Source organism: Tenrec ecaudatus, chromosome 10, assembly GCF_050624435.1.
Source record: "Tenrec ecaudatus isolate mTenEca1 chromosome 10, mTenEca1.hap1, whole genome shotgun sequence".
Classification (NCBI taxonomy): domain Eukaryota; kingdom Metazoa; phylum Chordata; class Mammalia; order Afrosoricida; family Tenrecidae; genus Tenrec; species Tenrec ecaudatus.
The window spans coordinates 7,296,605-7,321,232 of record NC_134539.1 but is presented as its reverse complement, the minus strand read 5'-3'; the positions used below and the strand labels follow the sequence as shown (position 1 = coordinate 7,321,232).

Here is a 24,628-nt window from a genome sequence, read left to right as displayed (position 1 = left end):
GTCCAGGGAGAAAGATGAGGCTTTCTACTGCCATAAAGATTCAGTCTTGCACAATAGATTTGTGTGTGGATTGTGATGAGAGTTGTACGAGCCCCCAGTAAAATGACTTAAAAAAGAGTCTTAGAAATACATAGGGGCAGTTCTACTCTGTACTACAACTACAGGGCCGAGAGGAGTCTAGAACCTAGTTGAAAAGTAGAGAGAATGCTGTGGTAGGCAGTACAGGGATTAGCTGGCTTTACACAAAACAAACCTTGGCCCCATTGATTGGAAACCTTTCTCCCAAGTGTTTACTTGCCTCTGAATGCTGGTCTTTGGTTTTCAAAAATGTCTAATGATGTCTGTTTCACTTTGAGTTATTCTATATAAGCTTTGGCCACCTTCTACCATCTAGAAATGTGCTATATATTCATTTATATTTTCATGCAGTTTTAATAGCTTGCCCCTTTCCAAATACCATGTGACTGATCTATTAAAATGATATGATGTGTAAATTATATGCTGATACTACTTTTTAAAAATATTGTTTTACCTTTCTTTAATTTCAAAGGTGTAAAGCATGTTATAAGGAAAACTCAAGGCAGACTAGATAGAAATATATCAAGTTTAAAGACAAACACCTTTGTTTCCCCAAAGTGTAACCAAAAGAAGTAACCAAAGTCTAGAGTCCATTTCTTCCCCATGCAAATACAAACCTCACAGGCAAAAGAACCTGTGGCTTCCGGCACATCCCCTGGGGGCCTTTTAGCTCCTCCCTCATCAACACGTGAGCGCGGCTCCAGAGCCTGAAGAAGGCCAAGCCTCTCTGAACATATTCAAGAAGGAATACAGCACATTCATCCAAGAACCCAAGGCACATTTAATTATAGAATTCTTTATCCAGGAAAGAATCAGCAAGACCTGGAACATTTGGAAGCACGTTCCGCGGAAATGCTGAGCTAGCTTTAATTTGATCACTTCAGACAACTCCAAAGTAGGCTTTTCTGAGTATGGGAAGCATGCCAGCGTTAAATGAAAGAAAACTTACTTGGGATACACAGGTTCATAAAGGTACTTGTCCCCTCTTGCTGACATAATGTGAAAAAATAAGATGTAACCATGTGCCGTCTGAAAGAGATAAAATGCTCATTAGTCATCAGTTACAGAGGGAGGATGCAACTATAATCCATTTATATTTAAAAAGTTTCAAGAATCTTCCCTTGGAGAACTATATGGTCTAATGATGCATGCAAACCAATCTGTGCTTTAATATGACCCATCTTGAAAAGAAAGGTTTTTAGAGCTTCAAACACAGTTTATAAGCATTTAATAAAAATGTTTATAATATAAATAACATTAAAAATAATTACATTTGATAAGAGTAATCAAATGAACAAATATAGAAACCCTGTATGAACTCTGCTGTGACCCTTCTAAGGAGCCTGGAGATTCTGTCAGTTAAGTGCTGGTCGGCTAAGCACACGGTCAGATGTTCAGTCCTCCCAACTGCTCATTGGAAGGAAGATGAGGCTGTCAGACCCTACAAAGATTAGAATCCCTATGTCGGGTTCCTCTCAGTAATTATTACAAGGCTTTAATTTTATTTATTTTTCTTATTACGAGGTTTTAAAGCAACAGAAATGCCATAGAACAGTAACAGTATGATACAATGTATTGTTCAAAATTAATGAAGTCTAACCAGATTATTTCATATTTCAAAATCCAGGTATAGATTCTGATTCCTTGCAGCGGTACATTGACGGGGAACTGCCAGAAGCTCAGGCCAGACCCAGAATATCCATGGATATCAGAAGAGGACAAGGGATCTCACTGCTGGTGTCAGATGGCTCTTGGCTCAAAGCAGAAAATACCAAAAGATGTTTACTAGTGTTTCATTGACTATATGCAAAGGCTTTCAACTGGGTGCACCAAATAAAATGTGGACAACTTTGAGCAGATTGGGAATTCCAGAACTCTTCACTGTGCTAAGAAAAATGTGCGTGGGTCAAGAGGCAGTTGTATGAACAGAACAAGGGAATACTGTTATGGTTTAAAATCAGGAAAGGTGTGCACCAGGGTTGTATCCTCTCGCCATACTGGTTTATCTGTATGCTAAGCAAATCACCAGAGAAACAGTATCAGGATTGGAGGAAGACTCATTACAACCTTTGATATGTAGATGACAAAGGCTTCTTGCTGGAAGTGCAGAGGACTGAAGCATCTGCTGATGAGGATCAAGGAGTGTCGCCTTCGGTGTGGATGGTAAGGAAGCCCGACTGGACCAAGAGGAAACATCATGATAAAAGGAGAAAAGGTTGACGTTGTCAAGGATTTTGACTTGCTTGGATCCACAATCAATGTTCATGGAAGCAGCAGTCAAGAGATCAAACATGAAGTAACTCTGCTGCACAAGCCCTCTTTGACTCCTGAAGGGCAAGGATGTTACTTTGAGGACTAAGGCGCGCCTGACCCAAGCCGTGGCGTTCTCCCTGGCATCGTGTGCATGTGAAAGTTGGGCACTGAAGAAGGAAGACCACAGAAGAACAGATGTATCTGAACGGTGGTGCTGGAGAAGATTGAAAATACCACGGATGGGAAAAGGACAAGCCGATCTGTGTCAGAAGTAGTAAAGTCAGAGTACTCCTTCGAGGCAAGGACGGCAAGACCTCAACTTACATACTTGGGACATGTTGTCAGGAGAGACTAGTCCCTGGAGAAGGAGATCATGTTTGGTAAAGTGGAAGGGAAGCAAAAAAAAGAAGGCGGCTCTGGGCAAGATGGATTGTACAGTGGCTGCCATCCCTGTGCTCAGGCAGAGGAGCAACTGTGAGGATTGTGCAGGATCGTGCCATGTTTTGTTCTGTTGCTCACAGTGTTGCTAAGGGTTTGAGGTGACTTGGTGGCAGCTAACAACAGCAGTCTGATTTCTACACAGGAATCAGAATCAGACTCAGAATCTCGACTCAGAAGCAAAAACAGCAAACTTTCGATTTTCGAAATCTGAACATTGGCTAGCACTTTTTTCTAAGTTAACCAAACACTTCAAAACATGTAAAAGAAACAAGCAATGGTAACAAAAAGGTGACAAGTATTTAAAAATATATAAATAGTATTAATACCAACAATGCCATTATAAGGTCTGGTAAGACATCTAAGCCTTGTGACGCTCAGCCATTATGAAGCGGTTTCTGGCCGAGCATTTTCAGATGAAACGAAGGGAAGCAACAAATATTTTACCCAGGCTACTTCTGACGGACGCTGGAGAACTATCATTTTCAAGGCAAGTGGGCATTCACCCAAGGCAGAGCAGAGGCGAACTGAAAAATTTACCCAAGGTTTCAAATTTCTTTCCAGAACTGGTTTCCTGTTTTTCACTTAAAGTATGCCAGAGGAAATACACATAATCATCAAAGTCTGGGGGGTTGTTTTCTTTTACTCTATAAGGATCTCTGTTTTACAGTCGAATGTTCTACTTTAACACATTGAACTACAAGACTTTTAGTTAAGACCACCTTTGGAATTCCTCATGGCCAATTTTGTTCCCATACGGAGAGAAGAGAATCAAATGGAAAATGCCTTCAAATCTTCCACAGGCAGCATTACCACTATTCCGATTAAAGGCTGTTTAAAAATGTAAAACTCTAGTTACTTTATATGGGCCAGAAAAGAAAAATAATATGACTTTGTCTTGTACAACCACCTCAGCATACAAAAAAAGCTGGCCTCATTACCAAGCAGTCTGGTCAAAAGTTCAACATTCCAGGGTATCAAATGCTACTAATATACTCGTAATTTTCAAAATGCTTATAAGACTACAGTGTCAGGGAGAATATCGAATTGCTCAGTACCGGCAGTTAGAAATTTCCTATACCTAGTATTATCTAGTACACCAGATATAATGAGAGATTCTGGCTCAATGGACTATTTCAATATTCTCTATCAATCCTCTTTACTGATGACCTAAAAGTTATCTCCTTCCAGATCTCAATGACATTTACCACCAATATTATCATCAATTGTCTTGTTTTTGATGAATTTTAAAAGTTTACAAATCAATGATTATCCTTAAACATAGTATTTTAATGTAACTGTACCAAATGTGTCATTATGCAGAATTATGATGGTCTTTCTCTTTTCATTCCCCCAATACTTCAATGTATACTACTGCTTAATCTGTAGACAGCAGTCATAATACCTTAAAGATTCTCTATCCAGAAAACCAAATATGTCTTAAATGAACAAATAAGGACTCTCGGAAACTACAAGTACCATCCCATATTTTAATTATAATTTTTTTCTCTCCAAGGCATATTATACATTCATATGAGAGAGAAGAAAGCTCAACAGAGTCCTGACATGCCAGTGCATGCAAGGGAAGTCCCTCCAGGGAAGAGAAGGAAGAAAGGTGAGGGAAGGGAATGGTGCTGGAGCTCCCACTGGGGCTCAGGAAGCCATGCCTCAGCTATTGTGTGGTCACCTGTGTTAGTCTGGGTCCTTTAGAGAAACAAATCCACAGAAAGTGACGTATAGAGTTTTATTTAAAGGTTAAGTGTGCATCAAGAAAACATCCCAAACCCAGTGCTGCCCAAGCCCACAAGTCCAACATTAGCCCATATGTCTACCACCAATCCACAAAGTCCTCCTCCATTTAACAAAAAACACACTATGATGCTGACTGCAGTAGGAAATACAAGTCAGTGAGCATGTAAGCATCTCAGCACTGGCAGGGGTCTCCACACGGGTGCTCCAGCACCCAGGGCTGCATCAGGCTAGGTCCATGTGGCTTCTCCTCGGGGATGTCTTCCAGGAAGTGAGCCTTGAAAGCTGAAGCAGGAAACTGGCTAAGGCAGCTGCACCGTGGTCCAACCATCAGAAAGCAAGAGACCCGAAAAGTAGAAAGGCAAGGCTCACTGAGCCATTTATCTCTCCGCCCTTCAACCAACCCCACATATGTTTATCGGCCAGGTTGGCACAATAAACTAACTACCTCATCACCCTAGAGAGGTATTGCCTCAGTATTAGGAAATAATTAATCCTAGATTGAGCACTGCTTCACATCTGCCAAAGCATAAAAGCAAGATCTGAATGTCTAGGTAACTGCAGCCTGGACCTCAGCTCATATTTATAGGACTTACAAGTGTCCAACATTCTATGAAGTAAATTTCACAATGTTTGACATTCAACTAAAGATACATAAGGTAGAAATATGAGGCCTAATGAAGTGTGTGAGGGGGGAGGGAAAGGAATCAACCTAGAATTGGAACCAAGTAGGAGAATTAACACTAAAGGGCATTAAGACAATTAAAACACTAGTCCATCTGTTCAAAATGTTAGGGAATAGACTCAGATCAAATTTTAGAGATGAAAAATACTAATGATCTAATCAGATATTGACCAATTAGACATTTATGTTGAAAAGATCAATATCATAAAAGCATAACAGTAAAAACACACAAAACCACGATAAATAAAGGCGCAACAACTTCTAGTGGCCTAATGCACACACACAAAGGTTAACATCAAAAGGCAATATTTGAATCAAAATGCATTTATATATCTTTAAAGACAAATGATTACTTAAACAGGGATTGTAACAATGTGTGCTGGGGTTACTAGACTATATAAAAGATGTATGATGACCACAATGGAATTTACAACATAAGATTTCTGGAAAACCTTAACATTTTTTGATGAAATTATTTATAATCCATGAATCTTTTATGTCAATAAAAGGGCAATAAAAGTATTTTGAGGCTCCAAGATGTGAATGTAATATGCCAGCATGGAGTAGGGAACCAGTGGAGAGGTCTGAGGGGCCAGCCCCAATCCCAACTATGTGGACACCTGCCCCTCCCCCCAGAAGAATTTATTTCAGAGGACAGCACTGAAGCTGCAGCTTTGGGAGATGGACATATCTGATTGGAGCACACGGGAACAGATGAAGGGGGAGGAGGAGAGAACGAACACATTCTGGCCCACCAGGCTTTGAGGACTATGTTCCTGCTCAGAGAAGCCAGTCCACGGCGAAGACCACATGGCCGGCCCCAATATGAGACATGGCATCCCTCACTGACCCATATCCCTACAGGGACAACACTGGAGACACAGTGTGGGAATTGCACCTGATCTGATCCCGCCACACGGAGGCAAAACGCTAAGTGCATGGAACAGAACTGCAAGGGAATTGAGCAGCGAGGTCCCCAGGGAATGCCAAAGGTGGACTTTGGGGCCAGGGCGTGGTGTCCCAACAGACTGGACTGGAAAACACTCCTAAAGGCCAGCAAACAGTCCTTGAACTAACTACAAGCTTTACTTTTCTTGTTGCGTTTTGTTTTCTGTCATTGGTTTGTTGCTGCTGCTTTGTTGTATATTGTTGCTTGGTTTTGCTCTGTCTTGTTTTTGTGCATGTTATTATCTCTGCAAGTCTGTCTAAATAAGATAGGCTAGATGAACAATCTGGAGGAGAAAACAATGGGACATGGGGGACATGGGAGAGGGTGGGGTGGGGGGAAAGGAAGTGGTGTTAACAAACCCAGGGACAAGGGAACAACAAGTGATCCAAATCGGTGGTGAGGAGGGTGTGGGAGGCCTGGTAGGGCATGAGCAAGGGTAATGTAACCAAGAGGAACTACTGAAACCCAAATGAAGACTCAGCATGATAATGGGACAAGAGGAAAGTCAACGGAAATAGAGGAAAGAACTAGGAGGCAAGGGGCATTTATAGAGGTCTAAATAAAGGCATGTACATATGTAAATATATTTATATATGAGGATGGGGAAATAGATCTATGTGCATATATTTATAAGTTTAGTATTAAGGTAGCAGATGGACACTGGGCCTCTACTCAAGTACTCCCTCAATCCAAGAATACTTTCTTCTATTAAACTGGCATTCTATGATACTCACCTTCCCAACACAATTGCTAAAGACAAAGTGGGTGCATAAACAAATGTGGAGAAGAAAGCTGATGGTCCCCAGCTATCAAAAGATATAGTGTCTGGGGTTTTAAAGGCTTAGAGGTAAATAAGCAGCCATCTAACTCAGAAGCAATAAAGCCCACATAGAACCAGCACACCAGTCTGTGCAATCACGAGGTGCCGAAGGGATCAGGCACAAAAAATTCTACAACTAAGATAAAATAGACAAATGTCTTGAAAGACATAAACCACCAAAGCTCAGTGAAATGAAACAGGTCACTGGAATAGCTCTCATCTATGAAAGAAGACACTGCAGTATGAATGACAAATGAATAAGATGTTCCTCATTAGTCATGAGGGAATTGCAAATTAAAACTATGAGATACTACATAGCCATTAAAAAACAAACCCAACCTGCTGTTCTTGAGTAGGTTGTAACTTAGTGAACCCTGTAAATCTTTACAGAAGCAGACAGCTTCAACTTTCTCCCAGAGTAGCTGATGGGCTGCAACGGATGACTTGAGGTTAGTACCCGACAGCGCCACTAGGGCTCCCCTTAGGTACCAACTAGAATGATAAATGGAGAAAGTAGTCCATACCAATGTAAACAAAAATGCAGATGAATGGGGACATTCATAATCCACTTGCAGGAATGCACAATGTTACAGCAACTTGGGAAAACACTTTAGTAGCTTTTTTGTTTTATAATAGTTTTATTGGCACTTCATCCATATATATACAATTTAATCATACCAAGAAGAGTTGTACAATCTTTTTTTAAGAAAATCATTTTACTGGGGGCTTGTACAGCTCTAATCACAATCCATCCATCCATCCATTGTGCCAAGCACATTTGTACACATGTTGCCATCATTTTCAAAATATTTTCTTTCTACTTGAGCTTTTGGTATCAGCTCAAATTGTACAATCTTTACCACAACCAATTTTAGAACATTTTCTTCTTCCTTGTACTTACTGTTATTCATGCAGTTATTTTTTAATTGTGCCAAAAATATATACAACAAACATTACCCAAGTCAACAACTTCTATATGTATAATTCAGCGCCAATGATTATACTCTTTGTGCTAAACAACCATTATTGATACCCGTTTCCAAGTGATTCCACCATTATTAACATAAACTCAATACCTCCGAAGCAAAAAACCCTTTCCTCCTTCACCTGTAGTCACCATAGGTCAGTTATTTTGTGTTTTTAAGTGGTTTTCTTGATATAATAAGCACTTATCATACACTTACATAGTTAAATTGCTTTTCAAAAGAGTGTACCTGCACATACACACACACATCAACACAATTCGTTCTAATGATTTCTTTAAAAAGTTACACCTGATGATTCTGTTATCTCACTCTTAGGCATTTATCCAAGAGAAAGGGGAATCCATGTCCAGACAGATGGTCTCACCGAACAGATGGTCCAAAATCAAGAGTCACCTTTCTCAATGATTGCCAAATAATAGCCTTGCAGATATATTCTTTTATATTGTAAGAAAAAATGAAAATGAAAACAAATACCCTCGCTGGTGAGTAGATGCAAATAAAAAGTTGAACAACAGGTAGAAAGAGAGTACTTAAAATTAGCTTCTGGATTCTAGGAAGGTGGGTAGTCTGAGCCTGCATCCGTCCTCCCTCACCTCTCAGGAGAACAACTACCAGAAACTGTGGTGCCCCAGGCTGGTATCACAGGCCTCCAGACCACTGGAGTTCTCCCGTGAAGGACTTGGCAGTAGGGAAAGTTTGCTACTCCTTGAGGTACTGGGCGCACACCTAGGGTTTGACAACTCCCTAAGAGTTGAGCTGGAGAAGTAGAATCCTGCTATTCCCTTCAGAAAAGGACTGACAGTGTCTGCTTCCTTGAACGGACACCGGCCAAGCTGTCTTAATCCGCTGACCTCAGCAGACTGAGAGTAAGGGTTGCTCTGGTGAGTTAACCCCCAGACCTTACGGTTTCAGAGAGTCTTCAGTTTCAGACCCTTTCCACTCAGAGAGAGACACTACCTGCGTCCTCAATCTCAGGCTCAGCTTCAGCCACAACCAAGTGTTTGTGAGCTGGCCTGCCTCCATACACGGCTGTGTTAGCCAACACCTGGTTAGCAATGCCAGAGACACCTGCACAAAAGCCATACACTGGTGCCTACCCGAGCACAGCAAAGAAGACCCACTTACTCAAAGAACTCAAACTCAATGACAGCTGGCCAAATGACTCAACAGGCAAAATGCGTGGCTTCTACTGACGAGTCACACAGAAGAGACAGAAGAGAGGAGTGCAACGGAAATAAGGAAAAAGTAACAAGAAGATTCAATGAAGAGACTGAATCAGCTCAGAACTTTTCAGAGCTGCAGATATTTCTAAACGGAAAAATTCAGCAGATGAACAGATGAAGAACAATCCTTTCTGAGAACAGAATTTATGTTCCAGAAGATTAAATGGCAACAATCTCAGGATAGGGAAACGTGTCACTAAAAAGATTTTTTAAACCTGGAGACAAATTCAAGAAGCTTGGAAATATTAAGTATAGTGGGGAAATGAACACACTAGAGACAAAATATTATTTTAGGAACTATCATACAGTACACACAGAAATCACTGGGATAATTAATGTGAAACAGTTCAAAACAGATCTATGTTCTTCCATCATAACTCACTTGAACTCAGTCATAAACTTTTCAAATCAAATCAAATCAGCAAGTAACACTTTTCTACAAGGCAAAAATCTGAAATTCATTTTTTCCACATTAAAGTACAATATTTTGCACATTATTTTGCATCTCTCACAATCCATCCTTTTTCTTCTAGATATACTGTGTCTCTATAAGGAGGTGTCAAAAAGTTTATGGGAAAATTCCAATAGCTTTCCATTTTTTCCATGAACTTTTTTTTTCTCATTTTTTTCTCCCCACAAACTTTTTGAAGCCCCTTCTTATTAGGAATTTTTAAAAAAATCTACTCTGGGGAGGATATATTACATACACAGTTTAACCTAAACTTCAAGAGACTTTAGTTTTACAGTAGTCTTCATTTAGGACTATAAATTATTTTTCTAAGATTGGCAACCATAACTTACTTTCATTGCACATAAAAATTAGAATTTCTCTACCAAAATAGAATAAGTGTACGGGACTGTCCAAAAGAGCTGAGAACAAAGCATAAACACAATGTAGCTAAAAGACCCCCTTACTGGATTTATGAGACTACAAAGGAGCATGTCCCTCACGCTGGGTAAGCAGTAAGATCACTTAATCTGGGGAGCATTTTCTTTGGAGCCGTCTGTCGTCTCTCGCCACCCACACTGCAACCCTGATCTCCACCAGACACCCGACACAAAGCCAGTGATCCCGAACCTTGTTCATAAGCCTGTTCTTATATTTCCCCCCAAATACTGCCACCAAGTATCTACCAGCATCCACCCAGTCACTGAAACTAGGGTAGAGTCATCTCCAATTTGTCATGTTCACGCAACCTCCATATATAACCAGCCCCAGCAAATTTTGCCATTTTTCTATGACTATTCCAAAGAATAATGAAAGAAGATTGGCCAAAGGAGGGCTTAATGTAGAAATAAAGTTCTAGATACTAAAGGATTTTAAAGGGAAGGCTTCTTAGCTTACACTTTATCATAAGGGACAAGGATCTGCAGAGTTTTTCTGTGTGTACCAATATTACATATATTAGGCTTTGTGAGTCACGAGTCAAAATCAAGGACACTAGGTAGCTAACTGACAAGAATGAACATAGGGGGTGGGAGAACTAGAACAGATTGCGACTGCAAAACTTATTGTAAAGGCAATTGAACCGTCAAGTGCGGGAAGGAAGGAATGCTCTAAAATTGACGTGTGTGTGTGTGTGTGGGGGGAAGACTGTGCAATTCTTCCTGAAATGACTGAATGATTGAACTATTGACTTAGAAGATATGTAAAGTACTTGCCAATAAAACTGTTGGGAAAAATTTTTAAATAAATGATAGAGAACACCCATAAAAAGAAAAGAACATAAAATTTCTCTAAATTTTAGTGATGAAAGTCTAAATATAATTACAATGACAACTGCGTACAATAAAAGTATCTGTGGCATTGTGAGTTAGACACAAGGCTGTAACCCCTGGTCAGAGGTTCACACTGTGGGAGGAAGATGAGGCTGGCCCCTTCTATAAAGATTTAGACTCTGAGAACTCTGAACAGGGTGACTATAAGGCAGACCTGATGATGGCAGTTGCGGGCAAAGAAAGGAACTCTTTTTATGGGGATAATATATGTGCTTAATTGGGGTTCAAAATTAGTGTTCCCTTCACAAAACTAAATAGAAAATTTCATCTGTAATGCTAGTTTGTACTGACATTTTATATATTTGAAAATGCCTTTTCACATAGGTACTGTCAAATACTAGTTATCAATTAGCATTATATGACTTTAATTGAATATAGTCACTCTTTAGAAGGCATATTTTGAATTCCTTTAGATTCTTCTTTTGATATTTGCTATAGCATGTCATTACATTGCAGCTTAATCACCTCTAATGTATTATGTGAAAGTTCTTCACTTACACCAGGGACTTTGAAATATGGGAATTTCCTTCACACTCGCATTGTAACCTGAAAATTGCTATTCGAGCTGGGGTTGGAGTTCCACATATGACCCACTTCCTATTTCCTGTGGGACTAAAGATCTTCTTGTTTTAACGTTTGACAGTACCACCACTGGCATTACTTGTGATTCAAAGGCCAGTTATCATCTCAGGGACTTTACCACATGCTTCCCATGACAGGGCTATCTTGCCTTGTGCTATTAGTTGAATTGATTTAGAAACCTTATCAAGTTGACAGCAAAAGCTAAGTATTCAGCAAATGGTTGAATGAAGGTCGTTTGTTTTTTTAAAGACTGTTTCAGCTCTGAGTTCAAAATATTCACAATAAAACTTTACCATTGGTTGACCATCAAACAGTTATGTCGGAACATAGTAGAGCAAGTTAAAATATTTAGCTTCTATTTTTGACAAAATTTCACACAAAGCTGATGACCATTGTGGGTTCACTTGTCCGGGCCATGATTCTTGGTGGCATGTCAGTTATATAATAATGCAGTCATCCCCTTTTGTGATCTGATACAATGCAATCACTTCCATGATGAGATTTCCTATGAGCAACCAATCGGTTGAAATCGTTTCCTCGAGGGGCATGGCTAATATATACGGATATTCTGGCTAAGTTTTCTAGCTTCTTATTTAACATGAATCCTGCATCTGGCTTTGTCATCATATGACCTCTGGTTCTCTGGACTTGAGCCAGTAGTCTGCTTTACTGCCTGCTGATTTGGGGATTAGTTAGCCCGATAGCTACGTGAGTCAAGAAAAGACTCCAGCTTGACTTCTGACCCATGGACTTGGGACTTGCCAGCTTCAGCAATCATGTGAGCCATTTCCTCCCCCCCCCCCTACACACACACACACACACACAAACGATCCAAATGACTATAAGATGTACCATGAGATAAAGTCTCTTTTTTTGTGGGCCATCCTTGGAGGTCAGGACTAAAAATGTAAAAAACAAAATTAACAGAAGGTCAAGTAGAGAAGAGTACAGGCAGCACATTTAGCAGGAGACTCAACAAAGCTGACAATCACCAGAAGGTGAATGCTCATGGGTGTGGGAGAGTTAAGAAAGTCCACCAAAGAGAACAAAATTTAAACGAAATACAATGATTTAACAAGAAAACACTATCAAAGTTGAGAAATCTACTTACTGACACAGCGATCGTGGTACTATCGGGCCTCCATTCAGCTTGTTGGTAGGATCCAAACTGAGCAAACGATTTTGCAGGCTCCTTGTAGGTTACGATCAACACACTAGGCTGTAAGGAAGCAGTTGCATTTGTATTAATATAGCATAAACATAGATTCAACCAAAATGAAAGGTAACCTATTCTTGAGTCCTCTGGAAGTGGTTAAATAATAAAAAACCAACCAGCATACTCTAATACTAAACCACCAGCCTCAAATAGCTCAGTTCCAAACAACCAAAAAATAATTCTTCAGCGAACACCTCCTACACTTCTTGGTCTAAAGAGACCAGGCAATGCAAATCTAATTCTACACAATGTCATAGTTATACAACACTTGACAGCTTTTCCAGCATTTTCTACTTGGTCTCAAGCCTGGAAAGAGCTACAACAAAATACGAGGACACAGAAATGTACGGGAAGAGTTTTGTACACGTTTCCACCTCTCTCTGGTAAGTTTACCGGGGTGTGAGATTGCTGGGCCACAAAGAAACGCTCCAAGGAGGTGCATCTCTTCGAGGGACGGCCCAAACCTTTCCAACACTGGCCACGCCTTTGCTAGTGTTTGTCATCGTGTATTTGTGATCGCAGCCATTCTTCTGAATGTGAACCTGTATCTCATTTTTATTTCTATGTGCATTTTCCAAACGACAAGCATCTTTTCAGAGGCTGATGGATCACCTGGGTATCTGCTTTATAGCAACACCTATTCAAGCCCATTATCCATTTAAAATATGGAATCACCACCTCTTCAAAGGGCACACCCTAGTCCCTAACTTTTTGAAGCTGAGTGCTCAAGTTAAGGTAACTATTACTGAGAAAAGTGGGTGAAGGGAGATGGTGAACAGTGTAAGACATGACAAAACAACAATACTTTATAAATTATCAAGGGTTCATGAGGTAAGGGGGTAGGGAGAGAAGGGAAAAAATGAGGAGCTGATACCAAGGGTTCAAGTAGAAAGACAATGTTTGAGAATATGATGGCAACAAATCTACAAATGTGCTTGACACAATGGATGTATGTATGGATTGTGATGAATTGTACGAGCCCCAATAAATTGATTAAAATAAAAAAGAAAAATAACAAAAAAAGATAACTGTTGCTGTAATACAATTCATTATACAAGGGGGTAGCGTTCTCTGGCCATCCTGCCCCCCACCATATAACCGGTAAACAGTTCAATGTCAAGGTTAAGAATCGGGGCACACCTCAAAGATACCATGGCTCAGTCCCAAAGCATCACAGCAACACGAGTATCGCAATGAAGCTAGTCCCATGAGTTTTTGTTTCCCAGGGCAGGTAAAAGTCACCTTTACACTAGAGACTGTAGCCTATGGCATGTGCAAGAAGGGCACACGAGAAAGTCTAACTAGTGTGAGAACGACCACATCAAGGGAGACAAGAAGTGAGCACATGCTATTGGGACAATGGTGCCAACAGACTTAGTGGACACAGGATTACCTCAAATCTTCCATTTGTTAAAGCGTGGGGGTGGGGAGGGCTGTATCCACAAGATGCAATAAAACAAGGAATGTCTATACACGTTAAGTATGAACGAACATTTGTCCTTAGACAAGTGATTTAATGTCTCTTACGTTTGCTTGTACATCTTTAAAATAAATGTAATGACACATCCTATGCCATTGGCCAGAACTGCTCTAGAGGTTACATAAATTAAATACCACATTTGGTAGCGTTCCCAGCACGTTAAGCACTACCAATGTTATTTGTTGCTGCTTTATTACCACTTCAATGTCTCAGGATCACATAATTAAAGATACTACACAACAAAGCTCTGTTTTTTCCCTGAGATAATTATTCAGAATCCCTACTTAAGACACCAGTAACACATTATTTCCTGCTACAGTTTATGTAATGAAAATAAGGTTGGCTCCATGTTCTGACAGTCCAGCTGACTGAGGGGTGCGGGGGGTGGGTGGGTGGGGTGATTGAGTCCGAGGGTGGAGCAGAATGATTTGAGGTAGACCCAAGGGAACTTTCTAAGCTGATGAAAAGGCTAAAACTCGGGGGTCCTCAAACTTTTTAAACCGGGGGCCAGTTCACTGTCCCTCAAACCCGTCGGAGGCCCAGACTATAGTTTAAAAAAAAAAAACTATGAGCAAATTCCTATGCACACTGCACATATTTTATTTTGAAGTAAAATTGGAGAGCAAATGCTCTGAGAATAATTGGGGCAGGGAATGTATGGATGTGCTTTATACAATTGATGTATGTATATGTATGGATTGTGATAAGAGTTGTATGAGTCCCTAATAAAATATAAAAAAAGAAAAGAGGAGGGAAAAAAAAAGAAAATGATTAGGGCAAAGAATGTATATTCACTTGCAGTTATGTTTCATTGTGCTAAATAAAACAGTTCTGAGTTATAACTGTTAAAAATGCACAGAGCATTGTTTTCAAAGCAGATACATGACGCTGGTTTTACTGTAACCTGCAGTTTCTGCCACTGATACTGTGCAGGTAAACAATGAGTGACTGGCTTCATACTTCAACAGTCCTCAGTTTCCACAGCCATACTCCTGAAGGGTAACTTAACAGTTGGTGGCAACTGAGAGTGATGTCTCATAGTCAACACCGATGCACTGGGTGCTACATTGAGACAATCAACCTTATAGGTAGGGTGAGGCTGGCCAATACTCTTTGGCAGCTTTTTTTGGGGCGGGGATGGAGGGGGTTGAGAGTGAGGGGGTAGCAGCTTTCTTTTGCTCCTATACAGAATGATGAATATTTAAGGAATATCTCTTTCCCATGTTTCAGAGCTCTCCAATCCTGTTACTCTTTTTTTTTTTTCTGAGTACAATATACTTTATTGATGGTGCTTGACAAGGTCAGGCTCTCTAAGCCCCTCCCCTTCTTTCAGGGGGTCTGGATAGAATATTGTCAGCATGTTGGGGGATGAGTTGGGGGCAAAGACTCCCCAGAAGCTGAAGGCTTCTCTTCCTTTAGTGCTCTTGCTGGGGCTGGTGGTCCAGGAGGCTCTCACTCCTTAGAGGCCATGTGGATCATGGGGTCCACCACTCGGTTGCTGAAGCCAAATTCATTTGACAAATTCTTTGTCAAACGAGCTTGACAAAGTGGTCGTGGAGGGCAATGCTGGCCCCCACATCAAGGCGGAAGAGTGATGTCACTGCTGAAGTCACAGGAGACAACCTGGTCCTTGTGTAGGCCAGGATGCCTTTAGGGGACCATCGGACGCCTGCTTCACCGCCTTGTTGATGTCATCGGACTTGGCAGCTTTCTCCGGATGGCAGGTTAAGATCCACGGCTGAGTGGGGATGATGTTCTGGGCATCCCCACAGCCATCACGCCAGTGTTCCCCAGGGGGACCATCCACGGTCTTCTGGGTGGCAGTGATGGCGTGGACTGTGGTCATGAGTCCCCTCCATGATGCCAAAATTGTCCTGGATGACCTTGGCCAGGGGGGCCAAGCAGTTGGTGGTGCAGGAGGCATTGCTGACAATCTTGAGGGAGTTGTCATGTTGCTGGTGGTTCGCGCCATCACAAACATGGGCATCGGCAGAAGGGGCAGAGATGATCACCTTTTTGGCACCGCCCTTCAAGTGAGCCCCAGCCTTCAATAGAGGTGTGAAGACACCAGTAGACTACGACATTCTCGGCACCAGTCTCACCCCACTTGATGTTGGTGGGATCTTGCTACTGGAAGATGGAGATGGCCTTCCCATTGACTATAAGCTCCCCGTTCTCAGTCTTGCCAGTGCCATTGAACTTGGTGGAATCCACATGGGTGGAATCATACTGGTACATGTAGACCATGTGGTTCAGGTCAATGAAGGGGTCACCAATGGCAATAATGTCCACTTTGCCAGAGGGGAAAGCAGCCCTGGTGACCAGGCACCCAATGTGGCTGAATCCGTTCACTCTGACCTGCACCATCGTGTCTCTGGGACGCGGCTGGGGCTGTACAGGAATGGGAGAGGCAGCTGCCTCTCGCACGAGGAGGAGCAGAGAACCCCGGTTACTCATTTTTATCCCACCTACTATGTGCTGGACCGAGAAGGGAGCTTGAATAGAAAGGTTTTAAAGCCAATTTCATGTAGACAATATCATCTATACAGCATCTGTGCGAAACATGTCTAAGTTTAATCTAATCAATCCTTTCAGGATCCAGGAAATGGTTAATTACACAAATCCAGAATCTGGTGGTCTACAAAAAAGTGGTTAAATTTACTAAATAACAACCCATCACATTGCATGAACTTCGAATGGACCTTTGTTTCCAAATTAAAGGGGAGGGGGAGTATAAAATAAGTTTGGGGAGGTCAAATGAAACGACCATTGTGTGACATTAGAGAATTAGTAATTTTCACACAACTGCATCATAGTTCCGTGAGAAAGGCGGGGCTTTCTACTCCTGTGAAGAGCTGCAGTCTCAGAAACCCACAGCGGCAGTGCTATCCTGTCCTTTAAGATTGCTTGGAGTCGGAATCCACTCAACGGCTGTCAGTTCGACTTCATGGTTATGTCTAAGAGTGTCATTTTTAGAAGAGGCATACTGAAGTAATTGAGGTATCAATAAAATATCTTTATGTTTCAACTTTCAAATGATTACACATTTGCACATTCAGACATAAACACATGTACAACCACAAAATAACAAAATATTGAGCATTGTTGCCAGATTACATAAATCAGTGGTGGCCCCCACCTGCGTGTGCACAAGTGGGCAGAACTGGTGGTGGGGATTGATCTCCATGCACAGATGCTGAAAGGAGCTGAAGGAAGAACCAACACATATACTTGCCAGCATGGAAGTAAGTGTCAGCTGTGTGTCAGAGGCCAGCATGCCTCAATCACAGCACACCACAACACCCATGATGAAGCGTCTCAGCCATAGAACATGTAATTACACGTAAGAGTGTTCATTTTAAAGCATTCTATAAATATTCCATACTACAGCAAGTCAAAGGCATAACAAACTTAAGAAAGATCTCTATAAAAGCTGGTTACAAAAGGAATATCAGCAATGAACTACAAAATTCACTTACATACATTAACTACCTAATTTCTTTATGCAAGAAAAATAGTAAGTATTTTTAAATGCACAAACACTGGTGCAGTAGTGAACACATTTAGCTGCTAACTGGAAGGGTCCTGGTTCAAGCCAATCCGTTGCTTCCTGAGAGAGATGTGGCAGTCTGATTCCGTCAAGATTTACAGCCTTGGAAACCCTATGGGACGGTTCTATGCTACCCCTCGGGGCCGCTGCTGAGCAGATTTACTCAACGGCAATGGGGTTTTGGACGACATCTTTAGAATATACTAGAGAATCCCTGTGTGTCAGAAAAACAATGAACACTTTAAAATATACTGAGTAGTACATATTATTTACTCCAGTTTGACATGTTCTATCCATGTTTTGCGGCATTCCTCTTCCCTATGTGGCACCTTCCCAATTTAGCCTCATCATCTATTCCTCAGGTTCAACAGAAGGCAAGGAGAACCCAAGCCCGCCCACCAACCATCCCATCTGCCTGAAGGCATCAGTTCCCTCATCTATAAAGTAAAATGTTTATAAACAGAAAGAAAATCGCTCTCCTTCACAATATCACTATTTACATGGAATCATCTACCATAAGGTTACAGGCACTGTGCTTGGAATTTAACAGGCATTTAACCATCTTTAAATCTAAGTAAAACTCCTTGAAAGGTGTTCAGAAAAGAGTTAACATAGCAGCCTGTGAGCGTTCCGCTGAGAAAAGTCTGTGTTCAAGGTTAGTCCTTGGTTGGCACCTGGGACCTTGGATCTTGGGAGGGTTCCCACCATTCTCTAACTGAGAAGAATGGCTTATTGCGCCTACAGTCTATACAAGCCACAAGATCGCTGCAGATCTGCTTTCCTCCCAAAGTGTGCAGTTTCCGTGTGTGCCAGGCAGAAGGTTCCTACCTACTCGTGCTGTTGCTAATTGCCACCCAGTTGGTCCCCCTCATAGTAGCTCTACATACTACCCAGGCTGCACCCTGGGGCACAGGGTCTCTAAGGAGCTTTCATGGCAGACAACACTTCCTTCGTGCTGTCATAATTTGACGCTGAGGAGCTAAGTGCCTCTTGTGACTACACGGAGTGATAACCCTCTTTCCCCCCAGATGTCACCCCACACATCTTCTCTCTGGGCTGATTTTGGGTTGTCTCCTCTGTAATGAATCACTTGCCCCTTATATATGCCCAACTCTAAGTCTCCCGAGACTCTAGGGCCTACAGGATCACCAAAGCTGAGGGTCTCACAGGCATCATGATACAAATCCAAAGATAAGCACAAGACATGGTAAACATGTAAAAAAATACAAGTGCTGAGTAAATGGCTTTCCCCTTTCCTCTCAATTTATGTAAAAGACACGAGATCTCATAAAATGATAAAATACTATAATGCACCGTACTGTTGAGCTTGTAACACGTGAGGGCTTCAAAAAGTCTGTGGGAAAATTCCATTATCTTTTAATGCCATTTTCCCACAAACTTTTGAAGTCCCCTCATATATTATATAGTCATGGCACTAGTATTTCAAAGAAGAGAGCTGGAAGGTGTTATATTTAACTGGCATTAAGTAATAATTGAAATATAGTGTTCAGGAAGTTCACAGGCTATAAACTTGCCCTTTAATGTTAGGTAAATTTGACCACACTTTGAAATGACCCTTACAAACTAAACTCACTGTCAGCTAGCCCATGCTTGACTCACAGTGACCCCACAGAACAACTGCTCCTGTTTGAGTCTATGAAACTGTAACTCTTTACAGAGTAGAAAAGCCCATCTTTCCAAAAAAAATGTTCATCACAATCACTTTCACCTGTTGCACATGCAGCTTTTACATCACTGAAAAGGTTGGAAGGCTTTTCTTGCACTAAGACAAAACCCAACCCATCAGGCGTTTCTCAGAGTCTATACATCTTTACAGGAGCCAACAGCTTCCTCTTGCTCCTGTGGAGCAGCTAGTGGGTTTGAACTGTTTACCGACCTAGCAGTTAGCAGCCCAATACCCAATCCACAGCACCACCAGGGCTCCTTATTGTTGCACTACCACGACAACAACCCACTGCCACAGAGCTGATCCACACACACACAGAGCCCCAGTCCAGGGTTTGGTTTCTGAGACAGTAACTTTTTATGAGAAGAGAGCAGCTAGCTTCTTCTTTGTGTGAAGTAGATGGTGGGTGGGTTTGAACTACTGGCCCCGTAGTTAGCTGCCACACTGCCACCAAGGTTCCTTCATTAAAGTAAGGCTAAATTTAGAACCATACACACCTATCCCCACTCACCTATAAACTCACTTTAAAGATACACTTGAAAGGGATATGGTTCCTAACTCAGGGGACTGTCTGTAAGAGGTTAAGATTGCTACAGTAATCACCAGAGCAGCTGTTGGGGAAAAGCGGAAAAAAGGCCCAGAAATCAGCAATTAAATGAGTAATCACAACGGTCTCATTTGCAACCTGTCATGGGGATGAAGCAGCTATACAACAGGAGAAAAAACTGAAGCCCCCATTTTGGTGCTTATTATTATAATAACCTAAAAACTGGGAACTATCCAAATAGTCATCAACTGGAAAATGGGTAAAAATGTAGCATATCCATACAACAGAGTAATACTCAACAATAAAAAGGAGTGCTACAATCTAGGTGTAGCTCAGAAACATAATGCTAAGTAAAAGCCCTGAGTTATTCGAAGTGTTCACTTGCTCAGCAGCTGACCAAAGGTGTCTGGGAGGAAGTGCCTGGGAAAGCCCTGGGAGCACAGCCCTCCCCCGCCCACCAAGGTCACCCTCAGTACAGAATCAGCTTGAGGATAAAGGGCCAATTTGGCTCTAGGAATGATAGTGGCATCCTGTCACATGCTTTTGGCCACCTGAATCTCCTCTTTGATAAATTACCCAAGTCCTTTGCCCATTTTTTCACTGGGTTGTCTTTCTGCTGTGAACTGGCAGAAGTTTTATATACATATTGTGGTTATCAGGCCCTTCACCGATGATATATGGCTCCTGAATCCATCCCCCAACCCCAGCACATCTATAGGTGGCCTTTTCATTTTGTTGATCAAGTCCTTTGATGTCCAAGAGTATTTAGATCTCTGTTTAGTCCTTTGCTGCTTGAGCTCTACTAGGTCCACAGCTAGATTATTATTATTTTACAGCTACATTATTTTTATACACCTCAATAAAGCTGTCAACATATTAAGCCACACTAAAGCCTATCATGTATCTACAACATCCAAATTGTCATACGCTAATGTATGTGTAACTTGTACAGTTAACCCTTGAACCACCCAGGTTGGAAATTCGTGGGCCTCTCAGACATTGATCAAAAACAAAAACAGACACAGCACTAATCATCTCCATGTGAACATGTAATCTCCTCCAGTGAAGTGTGGTACTGCAGTAAATATGTGCTCTCTTGAGTATTTTCCGTTGTGTTTAGTGCAACACTATAAACCCCAAATAACACCCTGGGGCCCACATGAAGGGCCATTAGTGGTGCTGGACATGATCCCAAGAAGCAGAGAGAAATCATAACATTAGAAGAAAAAGTTGACTTGCTTGATTTGTACCACAGACAGAGGGCTACAACTGTGGTTGCCTGTGGTCTCAAGAGAGAGGAAGGAATCAGATTTAAGGGCCTTTTATTTTTTTAATAGGAAATTCAAGAAGCCATTGCTGCAGCTAAGTCAGCAGGTTTATGAAAACTTTTTAATCTCAGATTGAAAATACAGTTTTTATGTGCGTGATGTTTCATAATACAAATCACATACAAAATATATGTTCATTTACTATTTATGCTACTGGTAAGAATTCTAAGCAACAGTGAGCTATTAGTGAAGTTTTGGGGAAATTAAGTTACTTGTTCAAGGTCAAATGTAGTTGAAATAAAGCATCTTGTTTTTTAGATAGATTCTAATAGCAAACTAAAGTATTGACAACTTGGGCTTAAAAGAATAGTAAGACTTCTTGATTCTAACCGAATGATGCCTGGCCCCTTAGTAAGAAATGACCTAACTATCTCTCTTCAGTGGTAAGTTTGAATTACAGAATATTTCAAATGTTGTGTTCTTTTAAATAACTGATATTCTCAACAGCAACCAAATATTTTTTTAAATTGCAAGTTTATTCTATTTAGTCTAATTAAATTGCTTAACTACATTTGATTCTACATTACATTTGAGTAGAATGCTCTCGTGTAGTAATTTCCTCTGCCACCACGTTAAGCAACACGAAAACACACAGTATAGCATATTTAATATGTAGCATACTCGACTCACTGCCATTGAGTTGGAGAACTGCCCCTGTGGGTTTTCGAGACAGTAACTCTGTATCAAGTACACAGCCCCATCTTTCTCAGGCGGTGTTTCCAAACTGCTAACCTTGACAATCCCAAAGCAAATAATCACCACCAACTAGGGCACCTCTCAATCATATACAGAGAGAAATAAATCCTGTTTCAATTTTATCTTCAATACTTTCAGCTTAGGAAAGGCAGAGATCTGTGCGAGGTGTTAGTTATTTCTAAACACCTCTCAAGCATCTGCTAATTGCCCTTTTCACAAGGGGTCAAAGCCTCTGGCAGGAAAATGAATTTTCATAACATTGTTTTCATTGTATTCATTTATACAGTAATCTTCTATTCTTGCAAGAGTAGCTAGCTTTCCATTTATGGTAAAGAGGTGAATATATGTATTTTAAAGATGAATTTCGAATTTAGAAGTTGGATTGAATGGACGGTAGGGGAGGAGACAGAATGAGCCATCTGAAGGTCCTCAAGCTGGGGAACTTTCCTTCAACTGAGGTGGCCAGGCCACAGGAATGCCAGAAAGCAATTTACCTGTAACCTGGATCTAGCTAATGACTCAAAGCATTGGTTCTCAACCTGTGAGTCGAACGACCCTTTCACAGGGATTGCCCGATTCATAACAGTAGCAAAATGACAGTGATGACGTAGCAACAACAATAATTTTATGCTGGGGGGGGGGGGGAGCACCACCACATGAGGAACTGTATTAAAGGGCCACAGCATTGGGAAGGTTGAGAACCACTGACTCAAAGGCACATGAAGATGGTTCAGAATGTCCTCTGCTTAAATGTTTCTACTGCTTCCCGGTCCATGTGCTTCCTCCACACATCAACAAAAACACACACTGGCAACCAGGAGTTCAACTGATTCTTTAGGACTACATACTACCTTAATTTTGATTAAAACTACAGATTTGATCAGAAGCCTCTCCATGAGATGAATTGGCACAGTGCTGCAACCATGGGCGCAAACAGAAGAATGACCATCTGAGAGGATGGTGACGGTGTCTTATGCTGTTGTCCTCAGGGTTGCAGGAGCAGGAACCAACTTAATGGTCAACAACAAACCACAATCTAGTACAAAACCGAATGCCTGGACTGGGTCCCTTTATCCTGCTGCAACACTTTTCTAATCTAATCTGGATCATATATAATGAAAATAAATGAAAGCCACTATGCCAGATAGTCTGCTCAGACTCACGGAGACCCCACAGGCAGAGTCAAGCTGCCCCAAAGGGTTTCCAAGGCTGCAAATGTAGCTGACTGTCACATGAGCTTCAAACCGACGTTTCAGGTAGTCGGTTAGCAACCCAGGAGCTGAGACTTTTAAACACTGTGCCACCAGGTGCCATTAAAGGTATTACACTGGTATTTCATTTTATTACTATAATTTTAGGTTTCCTGATTTATTTTCATTTAATACTACAGTTCTTTCTTATTATATGTCCACATTTAAACACTGTCCAATTATTAGACATTTAAAGATTCTGTGCTACAAACTAGACAGATACCCTAAATTCATGAATTTATTTTTAAAATGATTATTAATCATCTATTTTGTACAAGGTACCTGTTGTTAAATGCGGTACAGTCAATTCTACCCCTAACATCTCCCCCGCCCACACACACACACACACACACACACACACACACACACACACACATACATACACACTCCCATCTATGCGGAGTACAACACCTACACAGGGCTCCATTGGAACATGGTGAAGTTTGCCAGGCCTATCTACCGAGGCCTCTGAATGGGTTTGAACTCCCACATTTGTGTACTGCTTGGGACCTCCTGATTGTGTCTCCAGAAATAAGCCTGCTTCTGCTTTCTAGACATCTGCAATCTAGTTAGAGAAGTCAAGTACATGTGCAAAAGTCTCCTGGTTATGGCAGATAGAATGACTCACAAAGAAGGATTTCCACAGACGCTGGAGGATGGGTAATTTTCTGTTAGAGCTGAGACAGGTAAGCATTCAAGGAGAGGCGTGTCCTCTAGCCTCACACTAAGGAGTTTGAACTTGTTTCTCTAGCCAAGAACCATAAAGACTGCAGAAGAGGTGCGCATAGAGTGAGTAATACAACGAGTTAAAGGGTGAAAATGGGAAGGTTTAGAAAATGTAGACATGAATTACGTGGAGTGAGTAATACAACGAGTTAAAGGGTGAAAATGGGAAGGTTTAGAAAATGTAGACATGAATTACGTGGCATGTCCTAGGTCAGGGATCCTCAAACTGCGGCCCGCTGAAGATATTTATCCAGACTGCCGGGTGTTTTTCCCCGTTTTGTTTTTTACTTCAAAATAAGATATGTGCAGTGTGCATAGGAATTTGTTCATAGTTGTGTTTTTTTAACTATAGTCCAGCCCTCCAATGGGTCTGAGGGGCAGTGAACTGGCCCCCTGTTTAAAAAGTTTGAGGACCCCTGCCCTAGATCATACAGTCAGTTGTTACCTGTATACCTGGTCTACACCTTGGCTCCTGTGCCACTGAAAGATTTTCCCATGATTAGTATTCACCACAGGAATTTAAGTTTCTGCTCTGGGTTACTCCAAGATGGATCGATTCTTCCACAAGACCAGTGCTTATTTATTCATTTTAGCTTTTAAGAGCAG

General features: G+C 41.3%; 1 protein-coding gene across 2 annotated transcripts in view; it reads right to left on the bottom strand.

The window, feature by feature from the left end:
- RIC1 (RIC1 partner of RAB6A GEF complex) overlaps positions 1-24,628 on the bottom strand; it is an 82,474-nt gene that overhangs the window by 47,934 nt on the left and 9,912 nt on the right. For both annotated transcript variants that reach the window (XM_075559893.1, XM_075559894.1), the window contains exons 2-3: positions 12,654-12,761; positions 1,028-1,107 (exon numbers count right to left, since the gene is read on the bottom strand). In XM_075559893.1, the coding sequence (XP_075416008.1) occupies positions 1,028-1,107; positions 12,654-12,761 (188 nt within the window). The remainder of the gene's footprint in view (positions 1-1,027; positions 1,108-12,653; positions 12,762-24,628) is intronic.